This window comes from Podarcis muralis, chromosome 8 (assembly GCF_964188315.1).
Source record: "Podarcis muralis chromosome 8, rPodMur119.hap1.1, whole genome shotgun sequence".
Taxonomy (NCBI): Eukaryota; Metazoa; Chordata; class Lepidosauria; order Squamata; family Lacertidae; genus Podarcis; species Podarcis muralis.
This window is the reverse complement of record NC_135662.1, coordinates 84,020,530-84,039,384: the sequence shown is the minus strand read 5'-3', so window position 1 is coordinate 84,039,384 and position 18,855 is coordinate 84,020,530. Positions and strand designations below refer to the sequence as shown.

The 18,855-nt window shown below is 46.8% G+C and overlaps 1 protein-coding gene across 1 annotated transcript in view; it reads right to left on the bottom strand.

The window, feature by feature from the left end:
* UBE2QL1 (ubiquitin conjugating enzyme E2 QL1) overlaps positions 1 to 14,729 on the bottom strand; it is a 30,167-nt gene extending 15,438 nt beyond the window's left edge. The window contains exon 1 of the mRNA XM_028738070.2: positions 12,910 to 14,729. Within this exon, the coding sequence (XP_028593903.2) occupies positions 12,910 to 13,731 (822 nt within the window). The 5' untranslated portion in view covers positions 13,732 to 14,729. The remainder of the gene's footprint in view (positions 1 to 12,909) is intronic.
* Positions 14,730 to 18,855: the final 4,126 nt, after the last annotated feature.

Genomic DNA, 18,855 nt, shown 5'->3' with positions numbered 1-18,855 from the left:
CAACAGGGGAGCTACTGAATCATAACTTAAGGACAGAGCACATTCAGAATGCGAGAACTGGGGTCTCTGGATACATGCTTGTGATGTAAATAATGTGGGAATGTTCAGGGATGCAGGAGAGGATATATTGTGTGATTATATCCTTATCCAACTTGTGTTAACAAGTTCCCAAAATATCAGCAGAGTAAAACATTCCCCTTTATTTTAAGTTTGCAACGGCAGCGTTTGCTCAGGCTCGCTTAAGCCTCTATAATAATCACTCTGGTAATTTCCCCCTTTTCCCTCTTAAAATAGAAGACACGACACAGTCCTTTACAAAAGTATAAAAAGAGTTTACTCACATTCTGTTCACAATCAGATCCCAGAAGGCAGACTTAAGCTTAGTGAAGTAATATACATTTGGATTCTATCTTATAAGAAGATAGTCCCTTTCTCCTCTCTTGGCTGGGAGCCAAGAGGGCATCTTTAGCTTAGTAGATGTTGCTTCTTCGAAGATGAAGATGGCAGAGAGAGATGGCTGCCCCTGCCCTGTGCTTTTATCATTACCTGCACAGGTGAGGCCACACCCACTCTAGTCACATGCAGAGGAAGTCTGTCCCAGCCCAGAGGGAAGCAGGAAGTTTACCTGCTGGCTGGACAAACATCCCTCCCCATGTCTAAACATGTACACTCTAGGAATGTTGTAATTGACTGCTCCTGTGTTTCACATCCCACAAATAAGTCTTGCTGATTGCAGAGCAATGGATTTATTACAACCATGAATTCCAAAAACCTTAAGGTTGTATGATACAGCCTCCTAGTAAGCAATATAAAGAAAAAACCTGTCCCCACTTTAACAGTTCCCATTTGTAATACTCTCAACTTACATTATTTATGTATGTGGCAAAGTAAAGGCTCATTCACAACTTCCGTTTACTTCTGAATCGGAACAAACATCAATTGGGTTTTCTGCGGACTGACGTTTGTTCGGATTCAACAGCAGACAGCGGGGTTTTCCCGGGGAATGCGGCGGGACGAAAGAAAAACCTCTTGGAGCAGTGCCCAGAAATCATGGGACAAATGGAAGAAATCACAGAACCCAGAGAAGTGTGAATGAGCCCTAAGTTCCATAACCACTTATCCCTGTTAAATAGCAGCAACAAATGTACTTGCAAGGAATGCATAACATCTAGCCAACTTTAAATCTTTGGATGTCCATTAATGGTGGGAGGGACATTGAGCACATGCGTGTGAATAAAGCTAAGTTCTTTGGTAGGAAGAATGGAAAAGGTTGTGGAATGAAAGGATAAAATTTACAGCCTGTAATGCTTTGAAAGAGAATATCATAAAAATGATGTATAGATAGTATATTACACCAGTGAAATTAGCTAAAATGTATAAGACAAATAATAAATGTTGGAAATGTAAAGAAAAAGAAGGAACATTTTATCATATGTGGTGGAAATGCAAAAAAGTACAATGGTGCCTCGCAAGACGAAATTAATTCGTTCCACAAGTTTTGCCGTCTTGCGATTTTTTTCGTCTTGCGAAGCACGGTGTCAGGAAAGTTTTGGAAAAGCTTCAAAAATCACCAAAGTCTTTAAAAACCTCAAAAAAGGCTACCACACCGCGTTCTATGAGTTGCTCCTCGAAGTCAAGTCGCAACTGTATTAACGGTGTTAATGCCTCACAAGACAAAAAACTCGCAAGACGAAAGGGTTTTTTGTTTTTTGAGCTGCTTCGCACGACGATTTTCCCTATGGGCTTGCTTCGCAAGACGGAAATGTCTTGCAAGTTTGTTTCCTTTTTCTTAACACCGTTAATACAGTTGCGACTTGACTTCGAGGAGCAACTCATAGAACGCGGTGTGGTAGCCTTTTTTGAGGTTTTTAAAGACTTTGGTGATTTTTGAAGCTTTTCCAAAGCTTTCCCGACACCGTGCTTCGCAAGACGAAAAAAATCGCAAGACGACAAAACTCACAGAACGAATTAATTTTGTCTTGCGAGGCACCACTGTACTGGAGAATTCTTTCTTTGTTCATTTTTCTTTCTTCCGTAGGCTTGATCAGGGGACACATATATAGAGCCTGAAGGCACCAACATACCTGGCACCCATAATAGGCCTCAGTAAAAGATCCCCTCAAAATTTGCAATGCATGAGAGACAGTACGTTCTTCCTGCTCAATTCCTGTAGTCACTGGCCCAGCCTTTGCAGCCGCCATTTTGTGTTATGCCCCACACCCCACAAGAGCCATTTTGTGACTGGCACTCACGACACTTTCTAGAGATTCAAAATGTACCCACTAGCTCCCAAGGGATGGGTGACCCCTGGGGTAGACTGAGTTATACCTCACTGAAATCACCGAGTGGCCCCTTATTGACAGTTAAATTGGTGGAAATGGCCGTCATTTTTATGATGGATGGTGTCTGTGGGTAGGCAATACTTGCATATCTACAAGAGGGCGCATTGCACCCCACTGGAGGATTGTGGTCAGTGAAGGCAGAGACACCCATAGTCCAGGGGGAAAGGCAGGTTTCCCCCTCGCTGCAACAAGTGTTCTTTATCACACAAGAAGGTATGACAAACGTGTCTGGAAGCGGCTGGAGGATGGATGGCGGCTAACAGATTGAGGTTGAATCCTGACAAGACAGAAGTACTGTTTTTGGGGGACAGGAGGCGGGCGGGTGTGGAGGACTCCCTGGTCCTGAATGGGGTAACTGTGCCCCTGAAGGACCAGGTGCGCAGCCTGGGAGTCATTTTGGACTTACAGCTGTCCATGGAGGCGTAGGTCAATTCTGTATCCAGGGCAGCTGTATACCAGATCCATCTGGTACGCAGGCTGAGACCCTATCTGCCCACAGACTGTCTCGCCAGAGTGGTCTGCTCTAGTGCATGCTCTGGTTATCTCCCGCTTGGACTACTGCAATGCGCTCTACGTGGGGCTACCTTTGAAGGTGACCCGGAAACTACAACTAATCCAGAATGCGGCAGTTAGACTGGTGACTGGGAGCGGCTGCCGAGACCACATAACACCGGTCTTGAAAGACCTACATTGGCTCCCAGTACATTTCTGAGCACAATTCAAAGTGTTCGTGCTGACCTTTAAAGCCCTAAACGGACTCGGTCCAGTATATCTGAAGGAGCCTCTCCATCCCCATCGTTCTGCCCGGACGCTGAGGTCCAGCTCTGAGGGCCTTCTGGCGGTTCCCTCGCTGCGATAAGCCAAATTTCAGGGAACCAGGCAGATGGCCTTCTCGGTAGTGGTGCCCGCCCTGTGAAACGCTCTCCCACCAGATGTCAAAGAGAACAACCACCACCAGACTTTTAGAAGACATCTGATGGCAGCCCTGTTTAGGGAAGCTTTTAATGTTTGACGCACTATTGTATTTTAATATTTTGTTGGATGCTGCCCAGAGTGGCTGGGGAAACCCAGCCAGATGGGCGGAGTATAAATATTAAATAATAATAATAATAATAATAATAATAATAATAATAATAATGATAATAATAATAATTCACTTGTAGGGAACAAAGGGGAAAGCGAGTACTTGGAGACACTGCTGTTTAATTTGCTTTCTGCCCCTGGTAGAATCAATTCAGCTCCTCTCCACAAAGTCCCATTCTGGGTTCTTCTGGGTTCATCACACCAGAATGTGCTGGAAATGTGACTGACTTTTCAATTGAGAGATACGAAATATAAACTCTTAAGAGTTGTTTGGATAGCCTGGCTGAATGACTTAAATCCTTTCCCGAGCCCCAGAGATATGCATCACTTTATCCAAAAATTCTCAACAGCATTTTCTTGACTTGCAGATGCTAAAAATGTTTCAGTGGCTTTTCACTTGATAGGAATCATTTGGGAGATTAAAGTGGAAAAAATTATTTCTAGGTAAAGAGTGCTTGTCTGTTCAGGCACTGATGCCAATCTCATTCAAACACCCCATTATAAAGTAAATGTAGGCTACATTTCCCCCCCATAAAAAGGTGGTTGACATTTGGCTGCTATTTAAGTTACAAAAGGCTGGTCTGAGGAGAAACTGGGTCCTTTTAAATACTATGGGACAGAACTGTAAAACCACACTTCTGATGGGCTTAATGGGTGGAAATTATTGATCACTCACTGGACAGGAAAAGTGATTGGATGAAGTTGGATTCCACTCAAATCTGACTGGCTGAAGGACAGACTGGCTGCAAAATAAATGAAGCTAATGCAAGGGGGTGGGGCAGAGAGAAAGAAGACGACAAGAAATGCAAATTGTATGTGCATGTACTTTCTCTCTTTCTGTCTCTTGGGAGTGGAGGTTGGTCTGGGGGAGAGAAGTGACCAGAGGGGTGGTGTCCATGGCCCCCACTCAAAAGTCCAAGTGTGCCCACAGGCCTGCCCAAATATGCCCACAGCCTTGATCCACAAATATTTGTATTCAATAGTCCCACAGCCCCGGCAGGACACCGTGTTTTGTAATGGTTTGGGTCTACAAACCATTTTTTGGTAAGCATGTCTTAGTCTAAAGTTTTCTACCTTCAGGGAGCCTTTTCCAGATCAACTTGTTTTGCCATGGCTGCCTTGTGCACTGTCAATAATTCCAGGTCACATTCCAAGGATCACATTCAGTTCATAAAGGGAAGCAATTGGGCATAACTGGTGAGCGTGCGTGACTGTAAACCAAATGGTTGGTGGTTCACCAATTGATGTCTGTCTTTAGGGAAAGGCCAAAGCTCAGCGGAGGTTCAGTCTCTGGCATCACTAGGTAGGGCTGGGAACGACCTCTGCCTGAAGGCCTGAGCTAGGTCAATCAATGGTCTGATTCATATGTAAGACAGCTTTCTGTGTTTCTCCCTAATGGCCAGATCCATAGGGTTTCACTGTTGACCCATGTCAATTGAGAGCATGGCCTAGAACAGATCTGAAGGTACTTCGAAGCTGCACATTCTGTGGGAAGAGAAGATAATTATGGCCAAGCTGTCTTCCACTGGTGAGTTTCCTCACTGAAGAGCCTCAATGAGCTTCCAAGGTTCCCTGAAACACATTTTCAAATCCACGGTCCCATCTCATTAGTCTGATGATTCACAGCCAACATCAGAATCATGACATGAAGTAAAAGATGGATCACAGCAGGGCTTTCTCAGCCATATTTTGAGATCTTCGGGAAAGGCCTTCTCGACTGTGCAGCATCTACCTTCATTCTCAGCAGTGGCGCCCCATTTATGGTATTCCCTGGCCCTCCAAGCGGTGCAGCAATAAAATCACTAGCACACTTGCAAAGCTATGCAGGGCTTTGTACTGTTTCAAATAGAATGGAGGACCGTGTGTTGAGATTCCTGCAGTGTAGGAGGTTTGGACTTGATGACCCTCAAATTCCCTTCCTACCCTACAAGTCTATGTTTCTATGCTTCTCAGGTGCGGTTGGGCACCAATGAGGATGAGTTTTTCAGCACACTTTTTTGCTCAAGTTTTGTGGGAGTCCCTGTGGAGCTGCTGAATTTTATTTGTCGTTATAGCGTTAATATGCATCAGTCAGGGGAAGAGTTTTCCTCTGTGCATCAGGAAGGCCTCTGGCAGCAACCTCACTTTCCCCGCCCTGGTGGAGGAGGAAGTTAAAGAAACTTATAGCCCCTCAGCTGCCTTTCCAGGGAGCATGGAATTGCCACTCGGGGTTGCGGCCAAAGCCAATCCTACTCTGAGTAGACCTATCTATGTTAATGAACATAACTAACTTGGGCTCAATATTTTCAATGGCTCTCTGAGTAGAACTTAGCTGGAAACAACCCTACGTCTCCTGTGTCTTATTACTGAGATAAATAATAGTTAAAGGTAAAGGGACCCCTGACCATTAGGTCCAGTCGTGACCGACTCTGGGGTTGTGCGCTCATCTCGCTTTATTGGCCGAGGGAGCCGGCGTTTGTCCGCAGACAGCTTCCGGGTCACGTGGCCAGCGTGACTAAGCCACTTCTGGCGAACCAGAGCAGTGCACGGAAATGCGGTTTACCTTCCCGCCGGAGCGGTACCTATTTATCTACTTGCACTTTGATGTGCTTTCGAACTGCTAGGTTGGCAGGAGCAGGGACCGAGCAACGGGAGCTCACCCTGTCACGGGGATTTGAACCGCCGACCTTCTGATCGACATGTCCTAGGCTCTGTGGTTTAACCCACAGCGCCACCCGCGTCCCTTAAATAATAGTTAATGCTACGTAAATAAGTTTTTGGAGCTCAGGCGCTTTTTTGCTAGACGTTTTCCACACGGTAAGACAGGCTAAGGAGTATACTACTAGAATCATAGAGTTGGAATAGACCACAAGGGCCATCGAGTCCAACCCCCTGCCAAGCAGGAAACACCAGCAATTACTAATCCCAATAATTGTAGTGATCCATTAACATGTGCTTTGCTCCCGATTCCCCTTCTATGGGCTGCCCAGGGGAGATCAATTTGGGGCCATTCACAGAATCATGGAGGAGTTGGAAGAGCCCACAAGGGCCATTTAGTTCAATCTCCTGCAATGCATTGTTGGAAACTAGAGGGAGTCCCTGTCTGATCCAACAGGGCTCTTATTTCCATTTAAAGCACTATCTTAACATTGCCTGATTAAACTGACAGAAGCTCTTCTGATGAAACACTGGGAATCTTACCAAGTGCTACACAATGGGTATAATGCCAGTTGTTCAGGCTTTCACAAATTCAGTGATTGTATTTCCCAACAGATGGAAATAGGTTCGCTCTCAGTGCAAGTGCCCTTCTTAAACTCAGTGTTAAGAAAGACTAGCTCTGCAAACAGGACCAGAAATCTCAAGTGTTCCTCCTAGCCAGAGTGTCGGTACCATCTGCCTTATGCAACAGAATCGTCCAGGTTATATAATGCAACTCGTATTACACAGGGCTGAATCCGACTGCTACTGGACAGCAGTTGCTCAGATTATCAAACAGACATTGACAACACTCTACTATTAATACTACCCTCTCATCTTCCCTATGCGATTGCCTTCACATTTTTAATTACAAAAAAGCATTATGAAACTGTTGACAAACATTCACCTCTGCATTTTCCCTTTGCTCTTCAACAACACATGAACATCATATACTTTTTTAATAACAAGTATAGGAATTAATATTCTAGATTATAGAATTAAAATTATAGAATTCCAGTGAAAACAGTGCATTGTGAATAATTAGGAGTCCCACGGTACTAAGTGAGGCTTACTCCCTACAAAGTATATTTAGAGTTGCAATTTAACCTTCCCTTAAAAATGTATTTCTCTGTAGCAATTATATCACAGCTCTGTATTTCTTATTCGCAAGCACACACTTTCTCTCTCTCACACAGACACTCATGTGATAAGGAGGGGTTGAAACAATAGACTGCGTTCAGGAACAAATGTTGAAATAATTATTCGTCTCAGTGTTTAAGTTTAAAATGGTGCAGGTTGACTGCATTAGAATAGTTGATGCTGACTTCATATATAGGCACACATGGCAAGGCAGGAACCTCTGGACCTGGTCCTCCTCTTCACTGCGGCAGCTAATTGAGCCTAATTGAATCGTCTGCTCCTGCCTCCCACATTTCGTTTTCGGATCAGCACTAAATGGGGACTCCCACCTGCCCCACCCATCCGTAGTAGGCTTTCCTGACAACTAATCTGCTGAAGTGTTCTAGGGAACTCAAAAGCTTGCTCAGTACAACACGATCCTCCGCTCCTTTCTAGAAGACATGACTGAGTCACATAAAGCAATTAAGTAAAAGCCTGTTACTTTAATTGCAAGAATGCAAAAAAGACCCAGCGCTGACAATTGTTCTCATTAGGCTTGAAGTAACATGAATTACTCATATCAGCGGCAAAAAGGATCATATGACTAATGGATGGGAAAGTGGTTCCATGATCTAGCCCTGAAACATGAAGCAATATGGTTTAATTAATTGTGCAACCACCTCTCCTCATCTTCTAATCCCCAAATGGACAGATATTTACGAGAAGTATTTCCAGGAGAAAATCGCCGTACAATTACAAGGAGGTTTTTGGGGAGCAGAGGGGAAGGCTGAGGAGGAAGATAGTATTGGCAGAAATAATTATGGCAAATGTCACAAAACCATGGATTTCCCCTGAAATTGCATCTATATAATATTTGGTTTCCTCATGGCTTTCTGGTAAAGCAGGGCAAAAGCAGATCAAACTGGTTTCCTCATTCCCTGTGTATAATAAAATGAAGTGTCCATCAAGCTGATATCCAAAATGCCCATTTTGCGCATTCTTCACAGGGTAAAAAAATGTTTTCTCACTGAAAACTGCTTTGAGCCTAATGGCACAGACAATTTCATTGTCTTTTGGTAGACATTTAACTTAGAAGGGCTGCTGATACTCTAAGAAGGCAAGGTGGGTTCATTAGAATTGAGGGAATATGGGTAATTGTTTAGGGAAGGTTTGAAGTATAATGAGAAACTTGAATTAAACCAATGATTTATATTGGCCTTTCTCTTGTTGAGTTAAAAAGCACACACCCTACAATTTAAATCATTAATTTAAATCAAATTTCCCATCCCACTGGTATGTCATACCTTTCCTAAGCAATGATACATACCAACCAGTTAATATAATTACTAAAATAGGTTATATCCAGAGAGAGCATGTAGACTATCTACAAAGTATACTATAATGTATTGACGTGTTTATCTATAGCTGAATAAACAAACTTGGTATTTTTATGAATTTTGGGAAATGTTACATGTAAATACACCTGCTTATTAGATGGATAAATGCTCCTTATGTATTAAGCAGCAGTGGATTAGGAATGTTAACTAGAAGACAATCACGCGGCATGCTCAATGGCCTGTTCTAAATGTGAAAAGGTTGTTCAACACTTAAAGTCATTTTAGTAAAACTGAATATACTATTAGTATGCGTAAGCAACTTAATCAGTACAATCCTCTGCATGTAATCGCCCTTGAGTTCCATGGGAAATTTTTGTAAGTTAACGAATACACAGGTCCAAGTGCCTGAGATTCCAGCACTAAAAAGAAGAAGAGTTTGGATTTGATATCCCGCTTTATCACTACCCGAAGGAGTCTCAAAGCGGCTAACATTCTCCTTTCCCTTCCTCGCCCACAACAAACCCTCTGTGAGATGAGTGCGGCTGAGAGACTTCAAAGAAGTGTGAGGTCACCCAGCAGCTGCATGTGGAGGAGCGGGGAATCGAACCCGGTTCACCAGATTAAGAGTCTACCGCTCTTAACCACTACACCACACTGGCATTCTCTGATGTCTGACATTGGCCAAGGGACTGGGCCACTGGAAGTTTTCATGCCCTGCCTTCTAGAAGAACATCACGGCAAGGGGTGGACACCAACTTGCTCCCATCCATCCATCCATCACAGAAGATGCAGGTGCAGTGAGATTCTTCAACCCCTGCCTGCCAGTTGCCTTGGAACTGCAGAGTCGAAGGAAGCACACTCTGGCCCCATCAGTTGACCAGGGGGACTAAGGGATGATGTTGGATTGTGTGGGCTTGGGCTGAGTGTTTACACAGGTGTGCACTGCTGCAGTCAAGCCAGCTTGAGGATAATTCACTCAAAAGGTGAGATATAGATATTCCAAAGAAATGAAGCGGATATATAAAGCCCAAAGCTTACATAACCTTTTCAGTTATAACAGCCACTTAGTTCTCAAGACTGCCCTTAAAACTTCTAAACAAGGATTCATAATTCGAGAATGAAGCAAACTGAAAAGCTCAGCTAGTAAAAAAATAGGATTATACAAGATCACCCAGGGGGACATAGTCTGCCCTTAGTAATATATGGAATGGCATCTCTTGGAACCAAGAGCTGGATCCCAATATCTGTGATAACTGGCAAAGCCAAGGCCACCTGTCTCAAACCCAGCCTAAGAATACAGTATATGTCCTATCGTGCCACAATTATGTCCTTTCTATCCTCAAAACATATTTTCCCCATGGTCCACACGGAGAAGCGGTATTTAACTCAGTGGGTGACATCTGGCTAAGTCAAACGGAGAAGACCCATTGAAATAAATGGACTTGTGTTCCATTGCTTTCAATGGGTTTACTCTGGAGTATGACTTGTTCAGGTAACCCCCTATATATACAATTCAGTTCTAAGGGGCTGTAAGTATTGGTTTAACATGCTGGTATTCAGAGTTAACTTCAACCAAGCTATTATTATTTATTTTAAAAGTTGGGTTTTTTTTTGTTTTTTTACTTAGTTTTCAAATCTGTTTTAATTTATCTGTGTATATGTACATTCTGCACTTGGGGGTGGGAGGGTCTTTGGAGGTTAACACTGAAGAAGAACATACCCAATGCCTACGCTGGAGCTATTAAAAAGAAAAAATGAAAGGTGCAATCCAGCAGGATACTATCATGCTCAAAGCCCACCGAAATGAACAAGATCAGCACAATGCCTTCATTTCAGTGGGGTTTGCACAGAAATTCCCACCAGACTGCAACCCAAACAGCTAAGGATGTTCCAATGGGCATTGTCCTCTCTGTCTTGCTTAGTGATACTGATGTCTGGAAGGCAGGAAGAAGCACAAGAAGGATCTACAACCTGCGTAAGTGCATTGCAATACGCAGTTGTTTAAAACCATTACCTGGAAATATGGGTTTGCAACCATTAGTCAATACCAAATTTAATTTATGACAGAGCGATTAATAAAAAAATGTATTTATAGACAGATTTATATACCGCCGTCTCGCAGAACATCAGGATGACATACGACGACAGAAAAACATTTAAAAGCAATACAAATTTTGCATTGGTCTGTGACCATAGCGCACGTTTTCAGGGGAGGAAGAGATACAAAGCACATTAAGATCTTGAGGCCATTCATTGGGAGCTAGCCAATGTAGGTACACCCATTACAGAAACTTTTTAAAAAAAGGAATAAATGGGTGCGTGGATTTTCTTACCAAAATCCCTTCCCACCACATCCCAAATTTTTTTTTATGAAACAACAGAGGAATTGTTGCTGTCTCTGTTTTGAAGACCGTATACCTGACTTTGGTTGCAATCCTCTCCCTGCTTACTTGGGTGTAAATCCCTCTAAACGCATCCAAATGTATATGCATAGGATTGGGTTGCACATATATGAAACATATATGTGATTATCCAAAGACAGGGAGACAAATAGATATAAAGGGGGTCTCCTACATATTTAGTTAAGATTACAAAGAGCCAGAAGGCCATAGGAAGTGCTGGATTGGGGAGGCAGCTTAGACGTGGCAAGATGGTAGCTTTATCTAGCTTAGGCTTCAGTTGATACCCATTCATTTCAGCAGACACCTCAAGAGCTTGGGGTTTATTATACACAAGAACTGTGGTGCTCCTTGCTTTGTCTCACATATCCGTACAATCTTAAGCGGGGCTGCAGAGGCTCTCCTTTGAAGCCATAGGCTTCATTTCATAACATCACCATCTCCACGCAGCACCACAATATAGATAGCTGTGTCAGGCTGTGAGACCGCTTTAAAACATCAAAAATGCCTTTCTGGATCAGAGCAAAGAACACACTGTGCCTCCATTTGTGTGAGCACTTGACCGGCCAGTCCTGGAATTAATTGCTCCCAGAATCAGACTCTTAGTCACCGGCACACTTGGTCTCCATCAATGCGCTGTATTTCCCTTTTTAGCCAACAGATGTACCGTAGTTGCCATCGTGTCATCTTGTAGCCAGGGACTGCCTACGTTACTGTTCTATATGACAAAATTCTTCTGCCAGTCAATTTGTCACTGGATGACTCAAAAGTTCCAGTTCTGGGAGAGGGAGAATAACTCACTTTTACTCACTCTCTCCGGATAATTCTGAATTTTATAAATCTTGGCTTTGCATGTCTGCCCCCCAAAGTCACCTTTTGTGGGGCACTCCTGGGCGCCTTCTGTCACCTGGCAAAGGGTCGCTTACACCGTGTTGGGTTGCTGACCGCTGGATTCTACAGAACCTCTTAGAATACGAATCTCTCCTACTCAGCCCACCGAATACTACAGAGCAGTCATCCTCTTCCATTTACACAAAGATTTGGGGACCAGAACCATCTTCCCCCATCTTTGAGAAAGAGGTTAGGATGCCTGCCTGCCTGCCCCTCCCCCCCGCCAGCGCTAGAGTTTGGCAAAAGGTTTTCTACACACCCTTTGGGGGAGGGGGGTGGGGAGTTGGGCAGGGCTTGTTTGAGGTCCCGAAATATTTTTTGTAAGTGCTCTTGAGGCAGTGTGTGGGCCCAAGATGGGCATCCCAGTATCCTCGCCAGTATTGCAGAAGAGGATGCTGGGGCACAACTGAGCATCGTCCCACAGGTGCACTCCCGCATCCTCGGAGACACTATAAGGTATGAAATAACCAATCTGCTGCTGTCCAGGTGTTGCAGGACTAAAACTCTGGGACCAAAGGGCTGCTGGGTGCTGGAAATCGAACATCTGGAGAGCACTGGCTACCCCTTTTGTAAGGGATCTCTTGGATAAGGCACACAGAATGGGATAGTTAAGAAGAAACAACCGAACATGACATGAGGGACTGCAAATCTGATTCGATAAGTGGTGCTCCTCTGACCAATTTTAGGCCTCCTTTAATATTTAAGAGGCGAAGGTTGGGAAGTCACAGATCGCCCACATCATGTGCGGTTTGGTATTCAGCCACGTGGATAATGCAGTGCAGCAAAATGGCAGCGCAGGAGGAGATGGGTTTGAGCCAAGCCTAGGCCTTTGCTCCAGAACACCCCCTTCAACGCCAAGGCTCAGCAAGAGAAAGGGACCAGAGTCACAGAGGGAGCCAGCTGGCCAAATAGTAGCAGGGGGGAGAGGTTCAGGGGTGTTTCAACCAGGCTGGGTGCCACCCAAGGCCTCTCAGTGGGCCAGGACCCGCTGCTTCTCGCCCTAGAGAGCCCCCACACAAGAGTCCCGTCCCCCCACACACCAGGAGCCCCTTCTTTCCTTACCTGCCCTTTGACAAGGCTGGCGGCAAACTGGCGCATGACGGCCTCGACGGTGTAAGCGCTGGACCAGCCCCGGGGGGTGAGCAGCTCCATGCAGATGGCGCCGCCGTCCAGGACGTAGCCGTTCTCCAGACGTGGGCTGAGCACCCGCATGAAGGGCGGCGCGAAGGGGAAGTTGTCCGGGAAGGTGAGGTTGAGCAAGATGTACTCGGTGTTGGTCTCCTTCATGTCCTGCCACAGCACCGAGTCCTTGTCCACCTGGTGCAGCTTGACGTTCCAGTCGAAGAGGCTCTCGTCCACCAGCTCCACCGAGATGAAGCGGTCGCTCAAGCGCGCGATGTCCTGCAGCTCCTTCATCAGCCGTCGGGTGCGCACTTGCGTGCAGTGCGCCTGCCGGCTGGCTGGCACCAGCGACGGCGGCACCAAGGCCGGGGTGCTGGAGCGCCCAACACTGCCCCCCGACGCCGGGTCCTTGCCCGAGCCAGCCTCCTTGGCGTCGCGCTGCTGCTGCTGCTGCGCTTTCTCGGGCGCGCCGTCGGGGCTCGCCTGTTGCTGCTGCTTGGCCACTTCCAGCACCTTCTTGGGCTTGTTGCGCGCGGGGCTGCTGCCTCGGCTGCTGCTGCAGCTCTCCTTGCCGGGGCTCCCGCAGCCGCTGGCCGGCGTGCCTTGCAGCTGCTGCTGCTTATTCTTCTGGTTGCTTTTGCCTCGCAGCGAGGAGCCTTGCTGGATGCTGCCGCGACGGTGGTGGTGATGGTGATGCTTGGGGTCCTCGGTGTCCCTGTTGTGGATCCGGATGAGCCCGATTTTCCGCAGCAGGGTAGCCATGCTCCCAAGGGCTTTGGCCGCGGGGGTCGTCGGAGGGAAGGAGGGCAAAAGGAGGACGCAGGGACCCGCTCAAGCCAAGCCGCGCACGCCTCGCCTCCCCTCGGGTGGCGAGCAGAGCGCAAACGGTGCGCAGAGGTTTGTGGAGTGGGGAGGCGAATCCGTTTGGAGGGGCGGCGGGAGGAAACCGAAAAGGCAGCGGGGGAAGGGTGGATGTGGCCGGATCCTGCCGCCTGCCCTCGCCTCCGCCGCAGCTGCTCAGGCGCCTCCTCTCAGCAGAGCCGTCGGTGCTGCTGCTGCTGCTGGCAGCATTGCCGCAGTCGAGCCGCTTCTCCCCGGGTCACCAGAGCTCCGCCGCCAGAGCCATGGAATCCCACGTTGGAAAGCGCCGCCACCCCGGCTCCCTCCGCCCACTCCCGACCACACGCTGCTGCTGCAGGAGGCCGCTTCCTTCCACAATAACCTTCAGCTCCGATCGACTAAACCACGCGCGCGCGCGCACACACACAATGGGATCCAGCCGGGCTTGCTCTTTGGGGAGGGGGGGTGTCTTCTTTCACCCAGTTTTTCCCCCACTGCGAGGTGAGATGGTGCCTCTGCCGCATGCGTTTATTTTGCAATTAATTCCCACCCCCACCCCCTACTAACCACCGTCTGACTTTCCTCTCCTAGGGCACCCGTTTTTCCCCCGGCTGCTTTGCAAGCAGGAACCCTCCGCTTCGGTCCTTTCTCCGGCCGGGGATCCGGCGCAGGCGAAGCTAATACTGGAGCGAAGCCGTTCGTGGGGGAGAAGATGGAGACGGCTCCCCGCTCCCCAGCCAAGGCGACCCCCCGTCCCCGCTCCGGCGAAGCGAGGGCGCCGACCTTCCGCTCGCCTCCTCGCGGCTGCAGGCTTTTTGGGGAGCCCCCGTCAGCTGCGCGCGGCGCCTCCTTCTGCCTTGCAGGCTGCCCCGCGCTTCTGCAGCGGATCTGACATTGCGGGGGGGGGGGGGGGAGGCGGAGAGGGAGGCAGAGGAGGAGAGAGAAAAAAAACCCCGGTTAAAGCCCGCCTACTATTCTCTATGCGCAAGAAGAGGAGGGCCGAGCCAGGCGGATGCTCACGTGGTGGCAACCTGGGTCCCTACTGGTTGGAGGGGGAAAGGAGAAAGGGGATAGGGGGGTGGGGGGAGAAGCTGGAATGATGTGGTTCTTGGAGGATGGAGGAGCGATGGCTGCTTCTTTTGCAGCAAGTCTCCTCCACCCTTCAGCACCCCCCGCCTCCCCCTCGCCATAGTATAATTCAGGATAATTGCAGGTGCGTGTGAACAAGAGACCTGCAAAATAGCAAGGTGGCTGTCGGGGGGAGGGAGGCGGGGGGCGAAGAATCTGTAGACCTGCAACAGTTTTTTTGTTTGTTTTTGTTTTAAGAAATAAGATTTAATAGCATGCCTTTCAGACCAAGGTTGATTCCAACAAGGAAGGGGGGGGAGCAGAAATGCAAGACGCATTAATGGGCTGCGTGTGTCTGAGCCTAAAAAAATCCCGTTCGTCACAAGATAAATGTTCACATGCGTAAGGAGAGTAGACGTCCTTGGTTGTGGGCTAGGGAAGGAAAAAGATACCGGGTTTTTTATTGGGCTGCTTCTTGGCACTACAAAGAAAAAGGGATTCTTTTTTCTGCCACCTATTTCGCGTGTAGCTATATATTTGTGTGGAAGCAACAGGAGTCCTGTGGCACCTTAAAGGCTTTCCTTGTAGCAAAAGTTTTATGTGACAATAAATGTTGGCCTTTAAGGTGCCAGAGGACTCGTGGTTTTTGCACAAGAGACTAACACAACTACGCCTCTATCCTGTATATCTGAAGAAGAGGGCTGTTTTGCTTCTTTATACAGTGCCGTCAATTCACAAAGCGCTTTACAGAAGTGTAGTATAGTACAGTATAAGAGCTTCAGTTTTCTTCCCTGTGATTACTGGGAGAAATAATTTCACGGAGGGATCAGTCAGGATCTGTAGTAACTTAGGGCTCAGCCACATTTTTGACCCACACATTATAGGCACAAGGTCTGGGCTTTCCAGGCCTGTCTCAGAGCACTGTCTGTTTTCCCCCAGGAAAACCTGCTATTTACTGCTGAATCGGAGCATACAGCAATTTGGGTTTTCTGCAGCTGCACCAGTGGTAAAGAGCAGGGTTTCATGGCTGCACCAGTGCAAAAAAAATTAAAATAAAATAAAATAAAGCTGTCAGACCTGGACCTGGAAAACATTTTCATGAATAACCTATAACGCAGTGTAATGTAATGCAATCTTACGTTGACTGGAAAATATAAGTTCGTTTTCTGTCATTTGCCCTGCGTCAGGTGGTGTGACAGCACCAACATGGGGGCCACATTTTACCCCGCAGTGCCAATTTTGTATGAGCAGCAACTCTCACATTTCGTCCTGGCCACCTGGTTACAGGCCCTTAAACGTTGCAGCTGCCCCATGGGATGGATCCAGGGCTGCTGTAATGTGAAAAGCACATCTCAGTAGCATTTGTGTGTGGCACAGAGAGCATGTGAGTGGATTAAATGTGCATTTTATGGCCAACTCACCTATGTGACCATTGCGCCAAGTGATGATGTGCAATTACCCACCGCAGAGCAATCGTAAACACCTGAACTCAGCTGAAACACAATACATGGTGATTTAAATTAAGCCAACTTAAATAACTGATGTAAATCAACTATACCATTCGGGCATTCATATATTTCTTGAACAGGCATGTTGAGTAGCCCATGGCCACATACAATTAAGGCATATTGGCCTGCAACTAAATGGAGCCTTTATTACACCATTAAACCATAACCTACATGCTTTTTTTGCACTGCAGAAATGTGTCTGCTTAGAGACAGTCTTTTTGGCTCGTTCTCTGTACGTATGCAAACATATTAAGCAAGAACACTTACTTAAAGACTGATGTTGCAGTAGTAGGCACTCTCATCTGTAAATGTCCCATAGCACAAAGTGAGACTTACTTCCGAGTAAACAAGGACTGAACTGGTCTGTAAGTTTCCAGGTCTTTCTGTAGATAAGAGTGTTCCTAGTGATATGGAAAGCATACGTGAAATATTTTAATTCAGTGGTTCTTATATTTGTTTGGGACACAGACCACTTTGAGAATCTGATGAAAACTAAACCCGCTTCCTGGGGGGTGGGGGTGGGGAATCTACATGAGCACATTCATACAGAATTGATCAAACCTCTCCATTCTGAAGGAAATCAGCCCTGAGTGCTCACTGGAAGGACAGATCCTGAAGCTGAGGCTCCAATACTTTGGCCACCTCGTGAGAAGAGAAGACTCCCTGGAAAAGACCCTGATGTTGGGAAAGATGGAGGGCACAAGGAGAAGGGGACGACAGAGGACGAGATGGTGGGACAGTGTTCTCGAAGCTACCAGCATCAGTTTGACCAAACTGCGGGAGGCAGTGGAAGACAGGAGTGCCTGGCGTGCTCTGGTCCAGGGGGTCACAAAGAGTCGGACACGACTGAACGACTAAACAAGAACAAAGTTGTATTGCATTGGGGGGGGGGGGGAAAGAAAAGTACCCAGTTTTGTGCCCCCCAGGCATCCATGGACCATAGGTTAAGAACCCATGTTTTAAGTTATTAGAGTCATGAATATTCATAACTGAGGACTGAACCATTGTAGTTGAAGGACATGAAGAAGGAGTACAAAATCATCTATCAGTTCTGTGGATGATAATAATGACAGTGAGATACAGAATCTTCAGGTTCCTGGAACCTGTGACTTGCTAGTCCCAGGTTTGGTAGAAAGTACACAATAAGAAAAGTAATACGTGCCTTCTTGCTTCATTTATAATGCTTACATTTCTGATTTCTAAAGTCAGATACTTTCCTCTATTTTTAATATACCATATTTTTCCATGTATAACACGCCCCTGTGTATAAGACGACCCCTATTTTTTTGGACCGGGGGGGGGGGAATTGCCCAAAGTTGTTGAGTTTTTCTGGGAGGGGAGGGTGTCACCGGCACCAATAGCTCTACAGCCTGCCCACCAATGCAAATCGCACGCATCACGCGGCCACCAGTCGTATGAATGTACGCAGCCAAAAGCCCACCTGCACGCTTGACGCAACCACAGCCGACTTACATGCACGACTCGCCGCTGACGTAAATAGCCCGCCCAATTGCTGCAGCTGCAGCCATTCGTCAGCAGGCCTTGCTGCAGCAACCAATCACACGCCAATCGCTGCTGACAATCTCCTGCTGGCTGTTGCCACCAATCGCCCGTCCCCCCTCTGGTATCCGTTTATAAGATGACCCACAACTTTTGCCTATTATTTCTAAGGAAAAAAATATTGTCTTATACATGGTAGGCCCTCTCCATAGGCCACGCCTCCTCTTTTTAGGACACACCCCTCAGTGGCCTAGATTCACTTTCCGAGTGCTTGGCTGGAATGTGCCCTTTAACCTCTTGTTTTCCAGGATGGAAGGTAGAGAGGGCTGTGTGAGCATAGATTGTACAAAGGTAAAATTTGCCTTTGCTGTTCTCAATGGAACTTTTCTTGAGCAATGATGTCTGCCTGACTTCTGGTGTGTCTTGTTTTTCTGGCTGGCCTTCAGTCCTGACTCTTGGCTTGTTCTCAAGTCCCTGACTTCTGGCTTGCCCTCGGATCTTGAGCACTCTTCAATCTGGACTTCTGGTTCATGGCTTCTGATTCTCTTCTGACTGCTGCCCAGGACTGCTGCCTTCTCTTCCATTGCTTATGGTGCTTGCCTGCACCTCTTCTGACTCTGAGAACAGCTCCTCAAGAGATCCCAGCACTCTTGAGCTGGAGACTCCACAGCTCTGCCGGTGCCTGAGGAATAGGGCAAGAGCGCAGCTTTTTGAAACACCAACAGTTTCCTTGGAGGGATAATAATAATAATAATAATAATAATAATAATAATAATATCATTATTTATACCCTGCCCATCTGGCTGGGCTTCCCCAGCCACTCTGGGTGGTTCCCCACAGAACACTAAAAACAGAATAAAACTTCAAACATTAAAAACTTCCCTAAACAGGGCTGTCTTCAGATGTCTTCTAAAAGTCAGATAGTTGTTTATTTCCTTGACATCTGATGGGAGGGCATTCCACAGGGCGG